The 17,491-nt window shown below is 40.4% G+C and overlaps 1 protein-coding gene across 1 annotated transcript in view; it reads right to left on the reverse strand.

The window, feature by feature from the left end:
- Positions 1–375: 375 nt before the first annotated feature.
- Positions 376–17,491, reverse strand: part of LOC124149582 — a 35,398-nt gene continuing 18,282 nt past the window's right edge. Inside the window, exons 2-4 of the mRNA XM_046521265.2 lie at positions 16,256–16,393; positions 3,567–3,747; positions 376–2,942 (exon numbers count right to left, since the gene is read on the reverse strand). Of these exons, the coding sequence (XP_046377221.1) occupies positions 2,690–2,942; positions 3,567–3,747; positions 16,256–16,393 (572 nt within the window). The 3' untranslated portion in view covers positions 376–2,689. The remainder of the gene's footprint in view (positions 2,943–3,566; positions 3,748–16,255; positions 16,394–17,491) is intronic.

Raw genomic sequence — 17,491 nt, forward strand, 5'->3', positions numbered from 1 at the left:
CCTCCCCATGGTCGCGTTCAAAGTGGCTGATGTGAAATGTTTTAGAGTGAGCAGGCAAGCTGACCTCATGTGGACCTCACACAGGCCTCATGAAGTCCTCGAAATAGGTACCGTATTCGACGTAATAAGTGCCCCGCTCTAATAAGCGCCCACAGCGATATTTGTTAATATATTGGCTAGTGAACAATCCCAATTAGCACCCTTTCCGATTGATCAATGTACACAAGACTCATTTATTCGTGTATAATACACACTCATGTGTTATATGCACCCTTTATTGTGGGCAATTAAATTCTGGAAAATATATCTGTGGTGAATAATACGCACCAACTTTTCTTTTGTTTCATTTCAGGCTGTCAGCTTAAACCACGAAATTTACAATCTATCACCTCACCAAAAAAAAATTCTCACCAAAATTATATTCTAATAAGATCCCCCTATTCCTAATTTTGAGAGCGCCCTGGGTGCTTATTATGTCGAATACAGTAATCTGTCCACGCAAGACAGTCCGAAAGTCTCAGGTAACTGAAAATGAGGTCATTGTGGTATCTGAGGTATCCATATTCCACCCTTGTTGTGTATCGCCATGGTTACAAAGTGGAAAGTTTGACAATTTATGTCATGTCAGTAAATAGTGATTATTCTTCTGTACGAGTAGGGGAGACAACTCTTGACAGCATGACACAGGACGGTCTGATCCAGTAGAAACATTATGACTAATGACCCGATCCGACTTATCACAGATACTTGGGATGAAACCTCACAATAATGTAATAATGTTGTGGGACATATGATGTTTAAGAAGATATGGAACAAAAGTCAGAGAACTTCCCATTGGGAAATCTAAAAACATTAACATCATGTATTATTACTGTTCTCAAACACAATTCTCAAGCACATATAAAACTCAATAACAAAAAACAATTTCAGAGGATTTGATCCCAAACTAGTATTTCATATGAGACATTGTCAATAGAGGTAGGTTACCATAGCAACAAGCTAAAAATCACATAAGTAAATATTACAGTCCCAAATAATTTAAAGAATTTGATAATTGTTTACAAACACACTATGAAATATGAAGCATTATGAATTAGATGCAGTACAAATTAGCTGCTAAACTTGGACGGAAGTAGCAACAACTAGATTGATATATTGCATATATAAAACCACTGATATTTCATTACACTGCAAGAATTGAGGTAAAAATACTGAATCAGGGCCAATGACATAAAAGTAATGATTCATAAACTGAATACAATACATGCCAAAACAACTTTAGTATATGCCTGCCGTAGGGCTTAGTGTTGCTGACATCATGCCCTAATCATGCATACAATGTAATCTTAATAATCTTACAACCTGGACCAATTCTACTGTAAGTCTTACAGAGAAGTCTGCTATACATTTTTCCAAAATGTTTTTTTTTTTTTATAAAATTGAAATATTTTGAAGAAAAATATAATCATTTTTAATATCATTCAGTTTGGATTCTTGTGAATCTATTTTAATTTATTTTAGAGGAAATTTAGTTTGTATCTACTCTTATGTTCTTCAGTTTGGTACTCTGCCGGTTGTATAACTGAAGTTTGGCTGGGAAAATCGGTACACAATAAAAAATGTCCTGATGACAATATTAAAAAAAACAGATTAACTGTTGTTTTAGAATAATTGTGAATGTAAACATGTGAAAGGAGTAAATGAGTGCAATGCATATTAATCTTCAATTCAGCGGATCCTACTTTTTAAAAATCATACTGCAAATCAAGTAATGAAAAAACGACACAGCGGAGGAGGATGAATAGCGACTGACAGACAGCAACTAGTAAACAACACACTTTTACACGACTGTGTTAAACACACAGTAGACACACATAGTGTGTCTGTCTCCGTCTGTGACGACCCCATCACAATGTCAACAACTATATCACATTTGTGTAACAAACAAGAACGTCATTAATACCTGGAATTGTTTCACGATAACATCATATTTTAGTCATATTTCGTCAAATTCAACAAATCATTTCCAACCTGTTCCTTGTTCATTCTGAGGTGGGTGTGAATCTGTCTACCCGACAAAGATAAAACACACAGTTTAACATCTGTCCCGATACCATCTTGAGGGGATGATTGATGATCAGGACACAAATACTAATTTGTCGCCACTCTGTCTTGAGATCTTTTTCAAGTGGGATTGAAAATTACCTCCCTTGATGTCACAGCGGGTTATCTCTTTGAGGTCAGTGGAGGTTACCTCCCTTGATGACAACATGGTTACCTCCCTTGATGAACATGGGTCAACTCCTTGATGTCAGCTGGGGTTGCGTCACTTGATGACTTGGGTTACCTCCCTTAATGTCAGATGAAGTTATCCACTTTGTTGTTTCAAGTTATCTCCCTTGTTGACCTTTTGTTCAAGTTATCTCCCTTGTTGACCCTGAAGTTATCTCCCTTGTTGACCTCTGAAGTTATCTCCCTTGTTGACCTCTGAAGTTATCTCCCTTGTTGACATCTTACGTTATCTTTCTTGGCAGGCAGTTTTCTTCCATTGCAAGATTCATCTTTCAACTTCAAACACCCCCAGACTCACCCTCAGTAATGACAATTTCAAGTCATCAGGCTCTTGATGAACTGTCTAAACACTCCAACTGTTGGCACAATCACAAACACAACAACATAGGTCTCCATGCTAAATATGCATGACCAGTTCGGATAACATCTGTGAATAATTCTGATCGAAACTGAGGGCAGGTAATGTGACAGTCTTATCTCCGTCGCCTCGTACTGTAATCAGCTGTAATGACGTGTTGCCTAACTGTGCACCATGCCGACCCTCCAAAGAAAGATTGGGGAAAAGTTTATCAGTCATGGCGTCCACTAGGTACGGATCGTTCCCCGACAGCAAGCCCTTTGTGTTGCTCTTTGGCATCAATTTCTTTGGCCTGCAGTGACAACACGTACATATTAGATTGCAGTATGGTTCAAGGTGAAATACATATTGACGTATATATGTACACAAATATACATATACATATGCATGCAACACCAGGTTACACGCTGGCCCCATCATTTTGAAACTAAGATGCATAAACAAGTCTAAACAAATAAAATCTCAAATCGCTGATGACTGTGTCATGGTTTACATTAATTAATGATGTCTTGCTGTAAAACATAAGAGGAACATCTATACATAATCTTGCAGTACCCAGTTTGATGACGTCAAGAAACATGACAAATTATACACAACAGAGGGATTAGTGATGTGGTATGTTACATCATATGTTAATAACAATCCTAGTTAGGGAAATAGTGGTTTTTTTCATCAAAAGATTGTACCTCATCTGAAATATGGAAGATATATTGATAACCGGTGGCAATATTGGATTATGCAAATTAGACATATTTCCCAAACTGGGATTGCTTGGTTCAGACAATCCAATGATTGACATCATGTGCATCAATTTCAAGCATTTCCTGGAATAGTTTTTTTCGATAAAATCACATTCCCCCGAGGGATATCCAATACTCGGTCCCTAATGTTCTTGATATGACTGCAGGCTGCTCACCTTCCACGTTTAAGACTTCCGACTGGTTTCTTCGTGACCTCCTCACCAACCCCATCGAAAAGTCGGAAAAGTAAATCTGTATTTGTGACCGTGACCTTGCGGTCAGGAGCCCGAGGTGGCCGCTTGTGTTCTTTGTCTTCCACCTCTGTTCGCTCCTCGGGCGGTGTGACTGGACGCATCTCTGGAATCAGGAAAACAACACAAGTCAGTTTTTGCAATGTTTGTGTGAATATATACATTGGACATGTTAAGTTAAGTCATATTTATTTCAACTAAATGTCAAAAATATAAACAAGGCATCCACAAGTGTAGACATCAAAGTACTATGACATCACTACTCTGTAAGCTCATTGTGTGACATCACAGTACTATGACATCACTACTCTGTAAGCTCATTGTGTGACATCACAGTACTATGACATCACTACTCTGTAAGCTCATTGTGTGACATCACAGTACTATGACATCACTACTCTGTAAGCTCATTGTGTGACATCACAGTACTATGACATCACTACTCTGTAAGCTCATTGTGTGACATCACAGTACTGTGACATCACTACTCTGTAAGCTCATTATGTGACATCACAGTACTATGACATCACTACTCTGGTGTCTCTAGAACAGACACCCATATACCCGCTATGTTATACAGAACAGACACCCATATACCCACTATGTTATACAGAACAGACACCCATATACCCGCTATGTTATACAGAACAGACACCCATATACCCACTATGTTATACAGAACAGACACCCATATACCCACTATGTTATACAGAACAGACACCCATATACCCACTATGTTATACAGAACAGAAACCCATATACCCGCTATGTTATACAGAACAGACACCCATATACCCACTATGTTATACAGAACAGAAACCCATATACCTGCTATGTTATACAGAACAGACACCCTTATACCCACTATGTTATACAGAATAGACACCCATATACCCACTATGTTATACAGAACAGACACCCATATACCCGCCATGTTATACAGAACAGAAACCCATATACCCACTATGTTATACAGAACAGAAACCCATATACCCGCTATGTTATACAGAACAGACACCCATATACCCGCCATGTTATACAGAACAGACACCCTTATACCCACTATGTTATACAGAACAGAAACCCATATACCCACTATGTTATACAGAACAGACACCCATATACCCGCCATGTTATACAAAACAGACACCCATATACCCACTATGTTATACTGAACAGAAACCCATATACCCACTATGTTACACAGAACAGACACCCATATACCCACTATGTTATACAGAACAGACACCCATATACCCACTATGTTATACAGAACAGACACCCATATACCCATTATGTTATACAGAACAGAAACCCATACACCCACTATGTTATACAGAACAGACACCCATATACCTGCTATGTTATACAGAACATAAACCCATATACCCGCTATGTTATACAGAACAGACACCCTTATACCCGCTATGTTATACAGAACAGACACCCATATACCCACTATGTTATACAGAACAGAAACCCATATACCCGCTATGTTATACAGAACAGACACCCATATACCCGCTATGTTATACAGAACAGACACCCATATACCTGCTATGTTATACTGAACAGACTCCCATATACCCACCATGTTATACAGAACATACACCCATATACCCGCTATGTTATACAGAACAGAAACCCATATACCCATTATGTTATACAGAACAGACACCCATATACCCACTATGTTATACAGAACAGACACCCATATACCCGCTATGTTATACAGAACAGAAACCCATATACCCACTATGTTATACAGAACAGAAACCCATATACCCACTATGTTATACAGAACAGACACCCATATACCCACTATGTTATACAGAACAGACACCCATATACCCACTATGTTATACAGAACAGAAACCCATATACCCACTATGTTATACAGAACAGACACCCATATACCCACTATGTTATACAGAACAGACACCCATATACCCACTATGTTAAACAGAACAGAAACCCATATACCCGCTATGTTATACAGAACAGACACCCATATACCCGCTATGTTATACAGAACAGACACCCATATACCTGCTATGTTATACAGAACAGACACCCATATACCCCCTATGTTATACAGAACAGACACCCATATACCCCCTACGTTATACAGAACAGACACCCATATACCCGCTATGTTATACAGAACAGACACCCTTATACCTGCTATGTTATACTGAACAGACTCCCATATACCTGCTATGTTATACAGAACAGACACCCATATACCTGCTATGTTATACAGAACAGACACCCATATACCAGCTATGTTAAACTGAACAGACACCCATATACCACCCATGTTATACTGAACAGACACCCATATACCCGCTATGTTATACAGAACAGACACCCACATACCCGCTATGTTATACAGAACAGACACCCATATACCCGCTATGTTATACAGAACAGACTATACATGTTTTCCCCAGGTAACTGCTGGCTATTGATCTCTACCGAACGGGTCACATGACCTGCAGTTATACATTATTCAGCGTGACCGATCAATTCATCGAGTCAGCTCAGGCAGGTGCGATCAATGGCTGGAATCACAAATCCCTGTCAACAAGAAGCTCCCGCCCAGTGACAGGCTGGTAATGACCGCTGGAATCAGGATTAATAGATTACCTGGCACACAGATGAGAAGCACAAACAGAAATATCACAATGGAATTAATCATCGGAATCAGAAAATATCAAGCATTACAACACCAGGAAGCAGAGTTGGCCACAGCGACTGAGACACACGCCGGCGCAGTCGTGACTCAGCATAACACCACTGCCACAGGCTAATTTGCATATCACGTGACCAGATTTTTCTCTTGTTTGTGAGTGAGTGAGTATGGTTTTACGCCCCTTTTAGCAATATTCCAGCAATATCACGGCGGGGGACACCAGAAATAGGCTTCACACATTGTACCCATGTCGGGAATCGAACCTGGGTCTTCGGCGTGACGAGCGAACATTTTAGCCACTAGGCTACTCTTGTTTTTAAACATGCATTTTTTCAGAAATCAGTAGAGAACGGACTAATGGAAGTATTTGGGGGGTGCTTAACATATCATTTTGCATAATTATATAGATATGCTACTACAACTGCGACAGTGAGTTGCATGACAATATATATTTATACATCAAAGTGACCGTATCGCTAGCTCTCCGTTGGACTTCGATGACAGCACATGGAGCCGTACAACCAATGTAAACAAAGGATAACTACGCAAAAACAAGCAGATTTTCACGTATTGGGATACTTTCTTAATGAACCGTAACCATTCTTTGACATTAGTTTATGAAAATGTGTACACTTGTCAAATATGAAACGGATGAAAAGCAGATTCAATATTTTGAATGGACTGTGAAAGATGTGACGAATTGTAACATGGCGCTGGCTTGTGGCAGAGGTACTATGCGAGTGAGTGAGTGAGTGAGTGAGTGAGTGAGTGAGTGAGTGAGTGAGTGAGTGAGTGAGTGAGTGAGTGAGTGAGTGAGTGAGTGAGTGAGTGAGTGAGTGAGCGGGCAAGTGAGTGAAATCCCATCAATCTCCAAACTATGGAAAGTACATCGATGCATGTTGTTCATTTTCACATCCTGGCAATTTGAGAGGGAGAGAGATTTGCACTTTCCGACATTATGCATATTTAGCACACGGATACCATACACATTTCAAGGATCAAGTTCATACCTCGGCTTAACTATGAGATCAGCTTATCTGCAGTCATATATACGGTATGTGACCTGTGAAGACCCGGGCTAGAATAGGTCCTCAGCAACCCATGCTTGCTGTAAAAGGTGACTATGCTTGTCTTAAGAGGCGACTAACAGGATTGGGTGGTCAGGCTCGCTGACTTGGTTGATGCATGTCATCGTATCTCAATTGCGTGGATTGATGCTCATGATGTCAATCACTGGATTGTCTGGCCCTGATCGATTACTTACAGACCACCGTCATACATGGATGGACTATTGCTGAATGAGGTGTTAAACAAAAAAACAAATTACATACAGAAACTGAGAGAGTACTAGATGTACAGCACCCTGATTCAGTGATACCCTCCTCCCACCCCCACCCCCCGTCCGACAAGCACCCTTAGGGGGCAACACTTGTGTGCTGTTAGGGGGCTGGGACCTTAAAAAAAATAATAACCTGTTTCCAAAAATGCTGAAAAATTATAATTAGTTCCAACAATTACCGACATAATAAACCGCTCACTGCACAGATGAATGTCCAGAAGATTATTTTGTAGGTACAAGAAAAAAAAATTCTCACACCAGAGATTTTGTGTTTTAGTTGAAGTATTGACTTATCAATCTGTACTCCCCCCTCCCCCCTCTCTCTCTCTCTTTCCTCCCCCTCTCTCTCCCCCCCCTCCTCCTCTTTCTTCTCCCCTCTCTCTCTCTCTCTCTCTCTCTCTCTCTCTCTCCAAGACTAAATGGTCCCTTATCAGCCGATCGTCTACCTGTGTCACAGATACTGCGCAAATCACACCTGGCTTCCTGCCCAGAGTGGCATGTCCACATGACATAGGCAAGCTGTGAGTAAAGGTGCTATATAAAGTACAGGCTTCTGGAGACAAGGAATGGCAGTCAATACGGAATTGATTGACATATTTCAGATATAGATCTCAGCCAATCAGAGATCAATGCTTGAACTACTTGTATCACTGTGGGACATTCTTTCATAGCCTGGCAATCAACAGACTGTTTACCTAAACACTAGGTACAGGTATTCAAGAGCTGGCCGACACGTGTCTTGTGCTTAGGTTGGGGTTGTTTCACGACAGTAGGCATTGGTTTGCAGTGTGTGAGATGGGTTTAAAGGTTTATAAGTTTAAACCACTTGCACAGCAGTTCAATCAGTCTCCCACTCTCACAGGTTCAATATTTTCATGACACTGCTGATTCTGTAACGGAAAATTATGAGAATCTGTTGATGCTACTTCCCGAACAACTGATTTGAGTGAATTCTCCGACTTGAACTATGTCATGGTTGATCTATAATTTCTTTATACTTTTGCATAATGGCTTATAGTTGTGTCAGTTTTACTAGATTAAAGTGCAAGTTCAGTATGGCCATTGATTTGTTTTGTTTCTTTGTTGTTTAGTGCCACACTCAGCAATATTCCAGCTATATGATGGCGGTCTGTAAATAATCGAATCTGGACCAGACAATCCAGTGATTGACATCATGAACATCAATCCTCGCAATTGGATTGGTTTGGTTAGTTGTTTTACGCCGCACTCAGCAATATTCCAGCTATATGACGGCGGTCTGTAAATAATCGAATCTGGACCAGACAATCCAGTGATTGACATCATGAACATCGATCCACACAATTGGGATCGATGACATGCATCAACCAAGTCAGGATACAATCATACTTATCTCGATAAATTGATCAGGATACAATCATACTTATCTCGATACATTGATCAGGATACAATCATACTTATCTCAATACATTGATCAGGATACAATCATACTTATCTCGATACATTGATCAGGACACAATCATACTTATCTCGATACATTGATCAGGACACAATCATACTTATCTCAATACATTGATCAGGTCTTAGATGTTTACCGCTTGATGAAACAAGCCTGGGAATGGTGCTGACAAACCAAGAAACATAATCACAGTGAACCAGGACTCGATCTTCAATCAGCGGTTCCTGTCATGCTTAAGGGAGACAACTGAGTACATAGCGAGTTGTGGACATTATTGAAACAACTGAAGACTTTGAAAGGCATTTAGAAGTGATGCGCATAAGGAAGAGAATGTATGGATGTCAATTTCTTTATCATTCTATGACCAATCAGTGCTAATTACCCCGGGCTCCCGTTTGCCCACTGTCTATTGCACATCACCAATCAGTGATAAGTAAGTCCTGTTGTCCATCGCTATCAACTATCAGCGTTAATTTTCTGTTAAGTATGGGCTTCTATTTGTCCGTTGCTAATCACCTATCCGCGCCAGTAATCTGTTGGCCTCCCTTGTTAGGTTTCCACCAATATTATCTTATTACTTATGTTGTTATTACAGTGAGTGAGTGAGTGAGTTGGGTTTAACGCCACTTTTAACAGTATTCCAGTTATATCGTGGCATGTCAGCTTCATGTGGGAGGAAAGCCCAAAGTGATGCAGGTCTCGGATGTTTACCACTTCGGTGAAACCCACGAGCATGGGTATGGTGCTGACAAACCTAGAAACATAATCAGGGCGAACCGGGATTCGATCCCACAATCATAGATTTCTGGTGTGGCCAAGGGAGGCAACTCTGCACTGAGAATCGTGGTGCCTTAGACGACTGAGCCACCCATGCCCCTAATTATATATTAACCAACCTACTAAACATCTGATTCAGTGAATAGTTTGTTTGAGGATATCAGTGACAGGTCGGAGTCAAGTTATCACCCATCATAGATAAAATGTTTCGTTTACAAGAATATATTCTACCACAGTTGTGGAAAATACTCAATTCTGATTGTCAATCAGAGGTTTCAAATCACAATAACCACCTCTTATTGAAACAGCCGATTTGACAGCAGCAGCATCACCACATGATTTAATATTTATATAAAAGTATGTCTTTGTCAAATATTTACGAAAACCAGAGAAACTTCCCTTGTCCAAAATATTCAAAATGGCCACCAACACTGTAACAGTCTGAAGAGACAAATTTAGTTAATGAAATATGTGTTATTGAGATTAATAATAACTGAATGAATATTACTGAACAAGAAGAGGTAATCATCAATGCTAACAGTTCCGTGGTAAGGCATTTCTTGAGGCGACACCTTGACACTGACAGAGTACGCACTAAAACATGAACATTACATTCACAGTCAAAGCAGACTAGGACTTTTTGAATACTCAAAAACAGACGATAAAATATATATAAATCTATGTTGATATTGTGATAGATACACAATAAAGCTAATATTTATCATTGTTTATCATGTTTATATACAGGATTCAAAGGTCTGGTGTTGGTTGGAAGCAAACATGCCCCCCCCCCCCGGGTAGATAAACACTATATCTCCCAGGTGGACGTGTGCTTGTCACATCATATCATCTACGATGTGTAATACCTATATACAGCACCAGAGGTCACATGACACAACTGTCACAACACAGGGGTCAAACTTTCTTGTATTATGGTGCCAAGGACCACGAGAAAATAAAAATGGCATTGTTAAATAAGTCCCTGTTGTCTGAACGGCAGACTTAGAAATCATATTTGTTTAGCAAAAGCGTATATGAAGCCTTTGACAAATGTACTCCAGTGTTAGAAATTGGTACTAGTCCAGTCCTTGCTAAACTGCCCAATAGTTAAGATATCATAAGGACCAGTACAAATTTGCCATTTTTAAGGGTTCTGCTATATGTTATATAAGGACTAGTGGACTACAAATGTTAGTTTCTACCGCTGTACTGTCATAAAGTAAATTGGACAACCACATGAAAATTAACTGTGAACAAACTTAATGGACAATGATCCAAAAAATAATCCTATGTATTCAAAAATTGAAAAGGGCATTATTACAGGACACACAGGAGTGAGTGAGTGAGTTGGGTTTAACGTCGCTTTTAACATTATTCCAGTCTTATCATGGCGTGTCAGCTTAATGTGGGAGGAAAGCCTGAAGTGATGCAGGACTCAGACGTTTACCACTTCGGTGAAACCCACGAGCACGGGTATGGTGCTGACAAACCTAGAAACATAATCGGGGTGAACCGGGATTTGAACCCACAATCATAGGTTTCTGGCGTGTCCAGGGGATGCAACTCTGCACAGCGAATGGCGGCGCCTTAGTTGACAAAACAGAAAGTGGCCAACAAGCTCATGGTTCAATGCGATTTGCTAAGGTCAAAGGTGGAAAACAATATTGTGTTTGATGGCACACTTATACATTGCAAAAAGGAATAGTTGAACAACATTGTCCTGATCCTAACCGCCATGTGCATGGCTTACAAATATCTATTTTGCAATATTCATAAATTGATTATGATCAATACTTGAACTGTGCTCTATGACTAAGCAATTCTCAAGTCTCCAGAGCGTGCTGTGTACCGTATTTCCTCCATTAACATTAACACCTGCAATCTGATACACTCCAGCGTCTAACGGAATTGTCTTTTTTAACATGATGACCTATGCTGAATGTGACAACACATATTTTCAAGCAAGTGACATTTGGTGCGGAACTGGGGGTGGGGTGTTTAGCTTCCTCTACTCCGAAAATGTGAGGTGAGGTGAAATGGGGTTTAACGTCACGTCCAAGATTATTGCACTTATATAGCGATGTGCACATACGTGTGTGTTTGTGTGGCTGCTTGTACTAGTCAGGACTGATGCCGATTTATAGTGCTAGCTCACTGAGATACCATGCCGCAGTTTAACATGAATACCCCACTCAGACACAGTATACGGACTCCGAGCTGACCAGTCCTTGTTTTAGCCCCTTAATGCCGAGCACCAGACAGGGTAACAACAAGTACTATCTTTAAACGTCTTTTGGTATGACGCGGCCGGGGATCGAACCCCGGACCTTCCGCTCTCCGGGTGGACGCTCTACCACTGGACCACGGAGGCGGTCACTCTACCACTAGACCACGGAGGCGGTCACTCTACCACTGGACCACGGAGGCGGTCACTCTACCACTGGACCACGGAGGCGGTCACTCTGCCACTAGACCACGGAGGCGGTCACTCTACCACTAGACCACGGAGGCGGTCACTCTACCACTAGACCACGGAGGCGGTCACTCTACCACTAGACCACGGAGGCGGTCACTCTACCACTAGACCACGGAGGCGGTCAACTCGGAAAAGGAACTGGCTAGGCTCATCAAAATTTGTGTTTGTATTGCAGCCTGAAGGCCAGGCTGTGAATGCATGTATTGTACATGCAATAGCTGGTGAATGACTAGTTATTTTTAAAAAAATGATGCATAGAAGTCTATGGGGAAACATTTGGTTTGGTATAATGAGGAGGAATATGAATTAATCCTTAACACGTTTGTTTTAGATGAGTGAGTGAGTGAGTGAGGTTTTACGCTGCTTTTAGCAATATTCCAGCAATATCACGGCGGGGGACACCAGAAATGGGCTTCACACATTGTACCCATGTCGGGAATCGAACCCGGGTCTTCGGCGTGACAAGCGAACGCTTTAACCACTAGGCTACCTGACCGCCCTTGTTTTAAATGTGACCGCGATCTGGAAAACCATTATGGAAACTGGACTGTCAACGTGTAAATTCGAAGTGATCACAAACTCAGAGCCCGATCAATTCTACACGCTATAATGTTATATTCTCTATCATTTGAATAGAAGGCAATGGCAGTATGGCAATATATGCTAATCAGAACAATTACTCAGTACAACCTCACACACCATTCAGAGAAAAATTATTTTCTTATCAACTCATATATGGTTGAATAACATTCAGGAACTAATGACGATACGATACATAACGCAATAACAAAACCCTTTATTCCGCGGTATAATGACTCACAATCTCATATATTTCCATCCATCACGGGCACCTTCTCTCTGAAGTCTAAATTAAGCATGTTTGGGAGAAATCAATCAATGGCGATTATTTCAGTCAATTGATCCCAATCACATCAAATCAATAGCTAATCCTGGACAAAGGCGGACACAGAGGCGGTATTACAAGCAGCTCATGGCCACCATGGATGAAGCCAGTAAGGAGATTACAGAAAACACTAGATCTAGGAGCTATTTCCAAACTCATCTTACAGGATTAGAGAAAGATTACAGAAAAAGTTGTCGATGTAATGGTCAGGCGGATAGCGAACATACCAGCTCACCAGGATGTGTTTGTTTGATTGTTGTCGTGTAACACCCCAGTCGGCAATATTCTTGTTAGAGGAGCAACAATACAGAACAGCACAATACTTATCGTGATACACTGGTCACGGTAGATCATACTTATCTCGATTCAATGATTACAATACAAAATCGCAATGCTTATCTCGATTCACTGATCATAATACAAAATTGCAATGCTTATGGCGTTACCTTGATCATGATAGATACATATCTGGATACAATTGTCACGATACGGTGCTCATGTCGACAAACTGGTCACTATATGATATTATCTCAATACACTGGTCACAATACTTAAATTGACAAACTGGTCTCGATATGATACTTATCTCTACAAACTAGTCCTGATATGAAACTTATCTCGATACAATGGTCCCGATATGAAACTTATCTCGATACAATGGTCCCGATACGAAACTTATCTCGATACAATGGTCCTGATATGAAACTTATCTTGTTACAATGGTACCGATACGAAACTTATCTCAATACAATGGTCCCGATATGATACTTATCTCGACAAACTGGTCCTGATACAATACTTGAAAATATTAAAACATGAAACCAATTTATGTCTAAAATGATTTGGCAAGTCTAGCTTGCCTCAGCTCTAAATTAAGCATTGTTTGGAGCTCCATTCTGTATTTTGTTGATATATTTCTAAATGAGATAATTTATTTCTTGGATTAAATGTTACTCTAACCCTAAGCCCTCACATACAACTCTGACTGGCCATGAGGGAGGACCTAGGAGGTCATACTTTAACCAGTGTACACGCTTCAGGAATGTCGAGCACTATCCTGTTGCAGACAGAACAGCTCTACACACAGCCAAGTGATTCTGGAGATTTTCCAACAACTTTTTTGCCTATGAAATCCAAACCTCACCCCCTACAAAGCTCACTGCCGTGTGTTTAACTATTCCAGACGGAAGAATATTCGGCTGCCTTATTTTCTCGTGAATTCCAAGAGAAACATTATCTGTTTTATAAAAATGCTCAAAAACTATTGTCCTTTGGTGCTACTAAATAAATAAATAAATTTAAAATAAATAAATAAATAAATAAATAAATAAATAAATAAATAAATAAATAAATAAATAAATTTATTTATTTATTTCTGTGAGTGAAAGAGACATTTGTGCGTCTTTCAGAGATAAAAGTATTACATGTCTTGAATCAGTGACCGAAAAAATATATTCAAATAAAAATTCCAGCGCCCACCACCCACTGAATATTAAGTGGACTCACCCGAATGATTTGTCTTATCAATTCATAAAAGTGTTCATTTGTAATGTGATTTGTTTGTTTGTTGTTTAACGCCGCTCTCAGCAATATTCCAGCTATATGACAGTGGTCTGTAGATAATCAAGTCTGGACCACACAATCCAGTGATTGACATCATGAACATCAATCCAGGCAATTGGGATACGACGACAGGCATCAACCAAGTCAGCGAGTCTTACCACCCAATCCTGTTAGTCACCTCTTATGACAAGCATAGTCGCCTTTTACGGTAAGCATGGGTTGCTGAAGATCAATTCTACCCCGGATCTTCATGGGTCCATTTGTAATATGAATGTATCAATGTCCTTATTTGTCAAATGTCAAATTTCTGTCCCATGATATTGATTTCCTTCTACATATACAAGATGAATAGCTCTCATGATGGTAGTTTTCACATTTACAAGGGCATTGTTAATGTTCATTTTTTTACACAACAAATGGAATTCCTGTTCTTGTCGACATCATGTGAAGGATATACAAGCTGTTATGTCAAATGTGATGTCATTTACTGAGTTAATTAGAGACTAACTTTACAAAGAGAATGGCCTCTCTTGTAACAATAAGTGAATTGAGCATCATGCTGTTCTTAACATAGAACTGCCAGTCAAATGAATGTATACACTTTGAAATTGGGTTGTACTGTCCACAGTTATGGTGCTGACAGACCATAATCTAGATGGTGGGATTCAAACCCAAGATGAGCTTATCCTGTCACAGTGAAGGGACACAACTCTGCATAATAGATTGCAGTTCCTAGGTATACAATGATTTGGCGGGATTTGAACCCAAGATGAGCTCAAAATAGCTTCAGCAACAATAATAAAATTAACATATGGGTTTCTTGACAACTGTTCCCAGCTGTGAAAATTAGGTTGCAAGTGAAGCAACCTTGAGTGAGTGAGTGAGTGAGTGAGTGAGTGAGTGAGTGAGTGAGTGAGTGAGTGAGTGAGTGAGTGAGTGAATGAGTGAGTGAGTGAGTGAATATTCCAGCAATATCACGGCCGGGGACACGACAGAAATTGGCTTCACATATTGTACCCATGTGGGGAATTGAACCCGGGCCTTCAGCATGACGATCGAACACTTTACCCACTAGGCTACCCCACTGCTCCTATATGCCTATAGTCAGAGTTCGAATCCCGGCTCGCCCCGATTATGTTTCTAGGTTTGTCAGCACCATACCCGTCAGGGTTAGAAACTAACGGTTTTTGTCCACTAGTCCTTATAATGATAACATACTCACTCACTCACTCACTCACTCACTCTATTGTCAGATCCTGTTTTAGTCCCGTTAACACAAAGAACAGGGTCTTGGGGGCCACAAATCTGCCACACATTCCTGTGAAATCTGTTGACTGAGTTAATCTGTCATGGAAGGATATAAACACATGAAATAAAAGTGCTAATATTTTGAACTCGAATCTGTCAGTTTAATGTTCTCACCTATTGTGTCTTCTTCCGTTCCCCCGTTCATGAGCGGTGGGAGAACGGGGAACATTGTTCCCGGCGACACCTGGTGGGGAACGTTGGGCTGCTGCCAGAATGACTGCGGCAATGCTCGACATCTCATCGGGAGCGGATCTAAAGAAGACACAATGAAAGTTCTACAACTGACCACTGACATTAGGGCTGGGACTAGTCCAAATTTACTACCCGGGTACCCGACCCCCTATTACCCGACCCTATCCGGGTACCGACCGTAGGTCTCAAGAGTTGGGAACATAATGTCTAACTGGGAATAGTTAAACTGTAGCCCTGGCAAAAACTCTTTAGATACATGTATGAAACCAGAGACTATATAATAGATATATGATCTTATGAAACGATCAGATCATGCACACACTGAAGTTGACTGAAGCTTTATCTTTACTCAAACATATACAAGTCAAAAGGAATGTGTGCATCGTCAGACAGAAATGCGAACATTAGCGGCTTGTCGTGTAACCACTGAGCTATAGTGAGGTTTTGTCATCAAACAATATATCACATGACTAACCACAATTCCGGGTAGTACTGTGGGTACTCGGGTCCGGGTAGTACTGTGGGTACTCGGGTCCGGGTAGTACTGTGGGTACTCGGGTCCGGGTAGTACTGTGGGTACTCGGGTCCAGGTAGTACTGTGGGTACTTGGGTCCGGGTAGTACTGTGGGTACTCGGGTCCTACTGAGGACCCATCCGACCCAAGTACCCGGGTTACCCGTCCCGGCCCTAACTGACATGTTACTCAAGCCTATCACCAGACAAACTGATGACAAGAGAGTGTTATGGATGAACTTCATGTTATATACAATTGTCCTTTTTATGCAAGTCGGCGGGAAATGTATATCCCAAAGACAGTTAATCATAATTATTTTTGTTTAGAAAGACTGTCAACTATCCAACAACGATACAATGATAAATTTTACAAAATTTCTAATGTACGTTTTCTCAACAACAAAAGTATCAATTAGGTAACTCTTAGATAAATATAATGTAAATGTATTTTGTACAATGGGTCAAATGGCCTTATACAATAAATCTATCTGTCTGTCTGTCTGTCTGTCTGTCTGTCTGTCTGTCTGTTATGGATGATCAACTTCTGTATTCACACACAGATACACATACCGTATTTGACGTAATAAGCGCCCCGCTCTAATAAGCGCCCACGGCAATATTTGCTAATATATTGGCTAGTGAACA

This window comes from Haliotis rufescens, unplaced genomic scaffold, assembly GCF_023055435.1.
Source record: "Haliotis rufescens isolate VD_foot unplaced genomic scaffold, xgHalRufe1.0.p SCAF_58, whole genome shotgun sequence".
NCBI classification, from domain to species: Eukaryota; Metazoa; Mollusca; class Gastropoda; order Lepetellida; family Haliotidae; genus Haliotis; species Haliotis rufescens.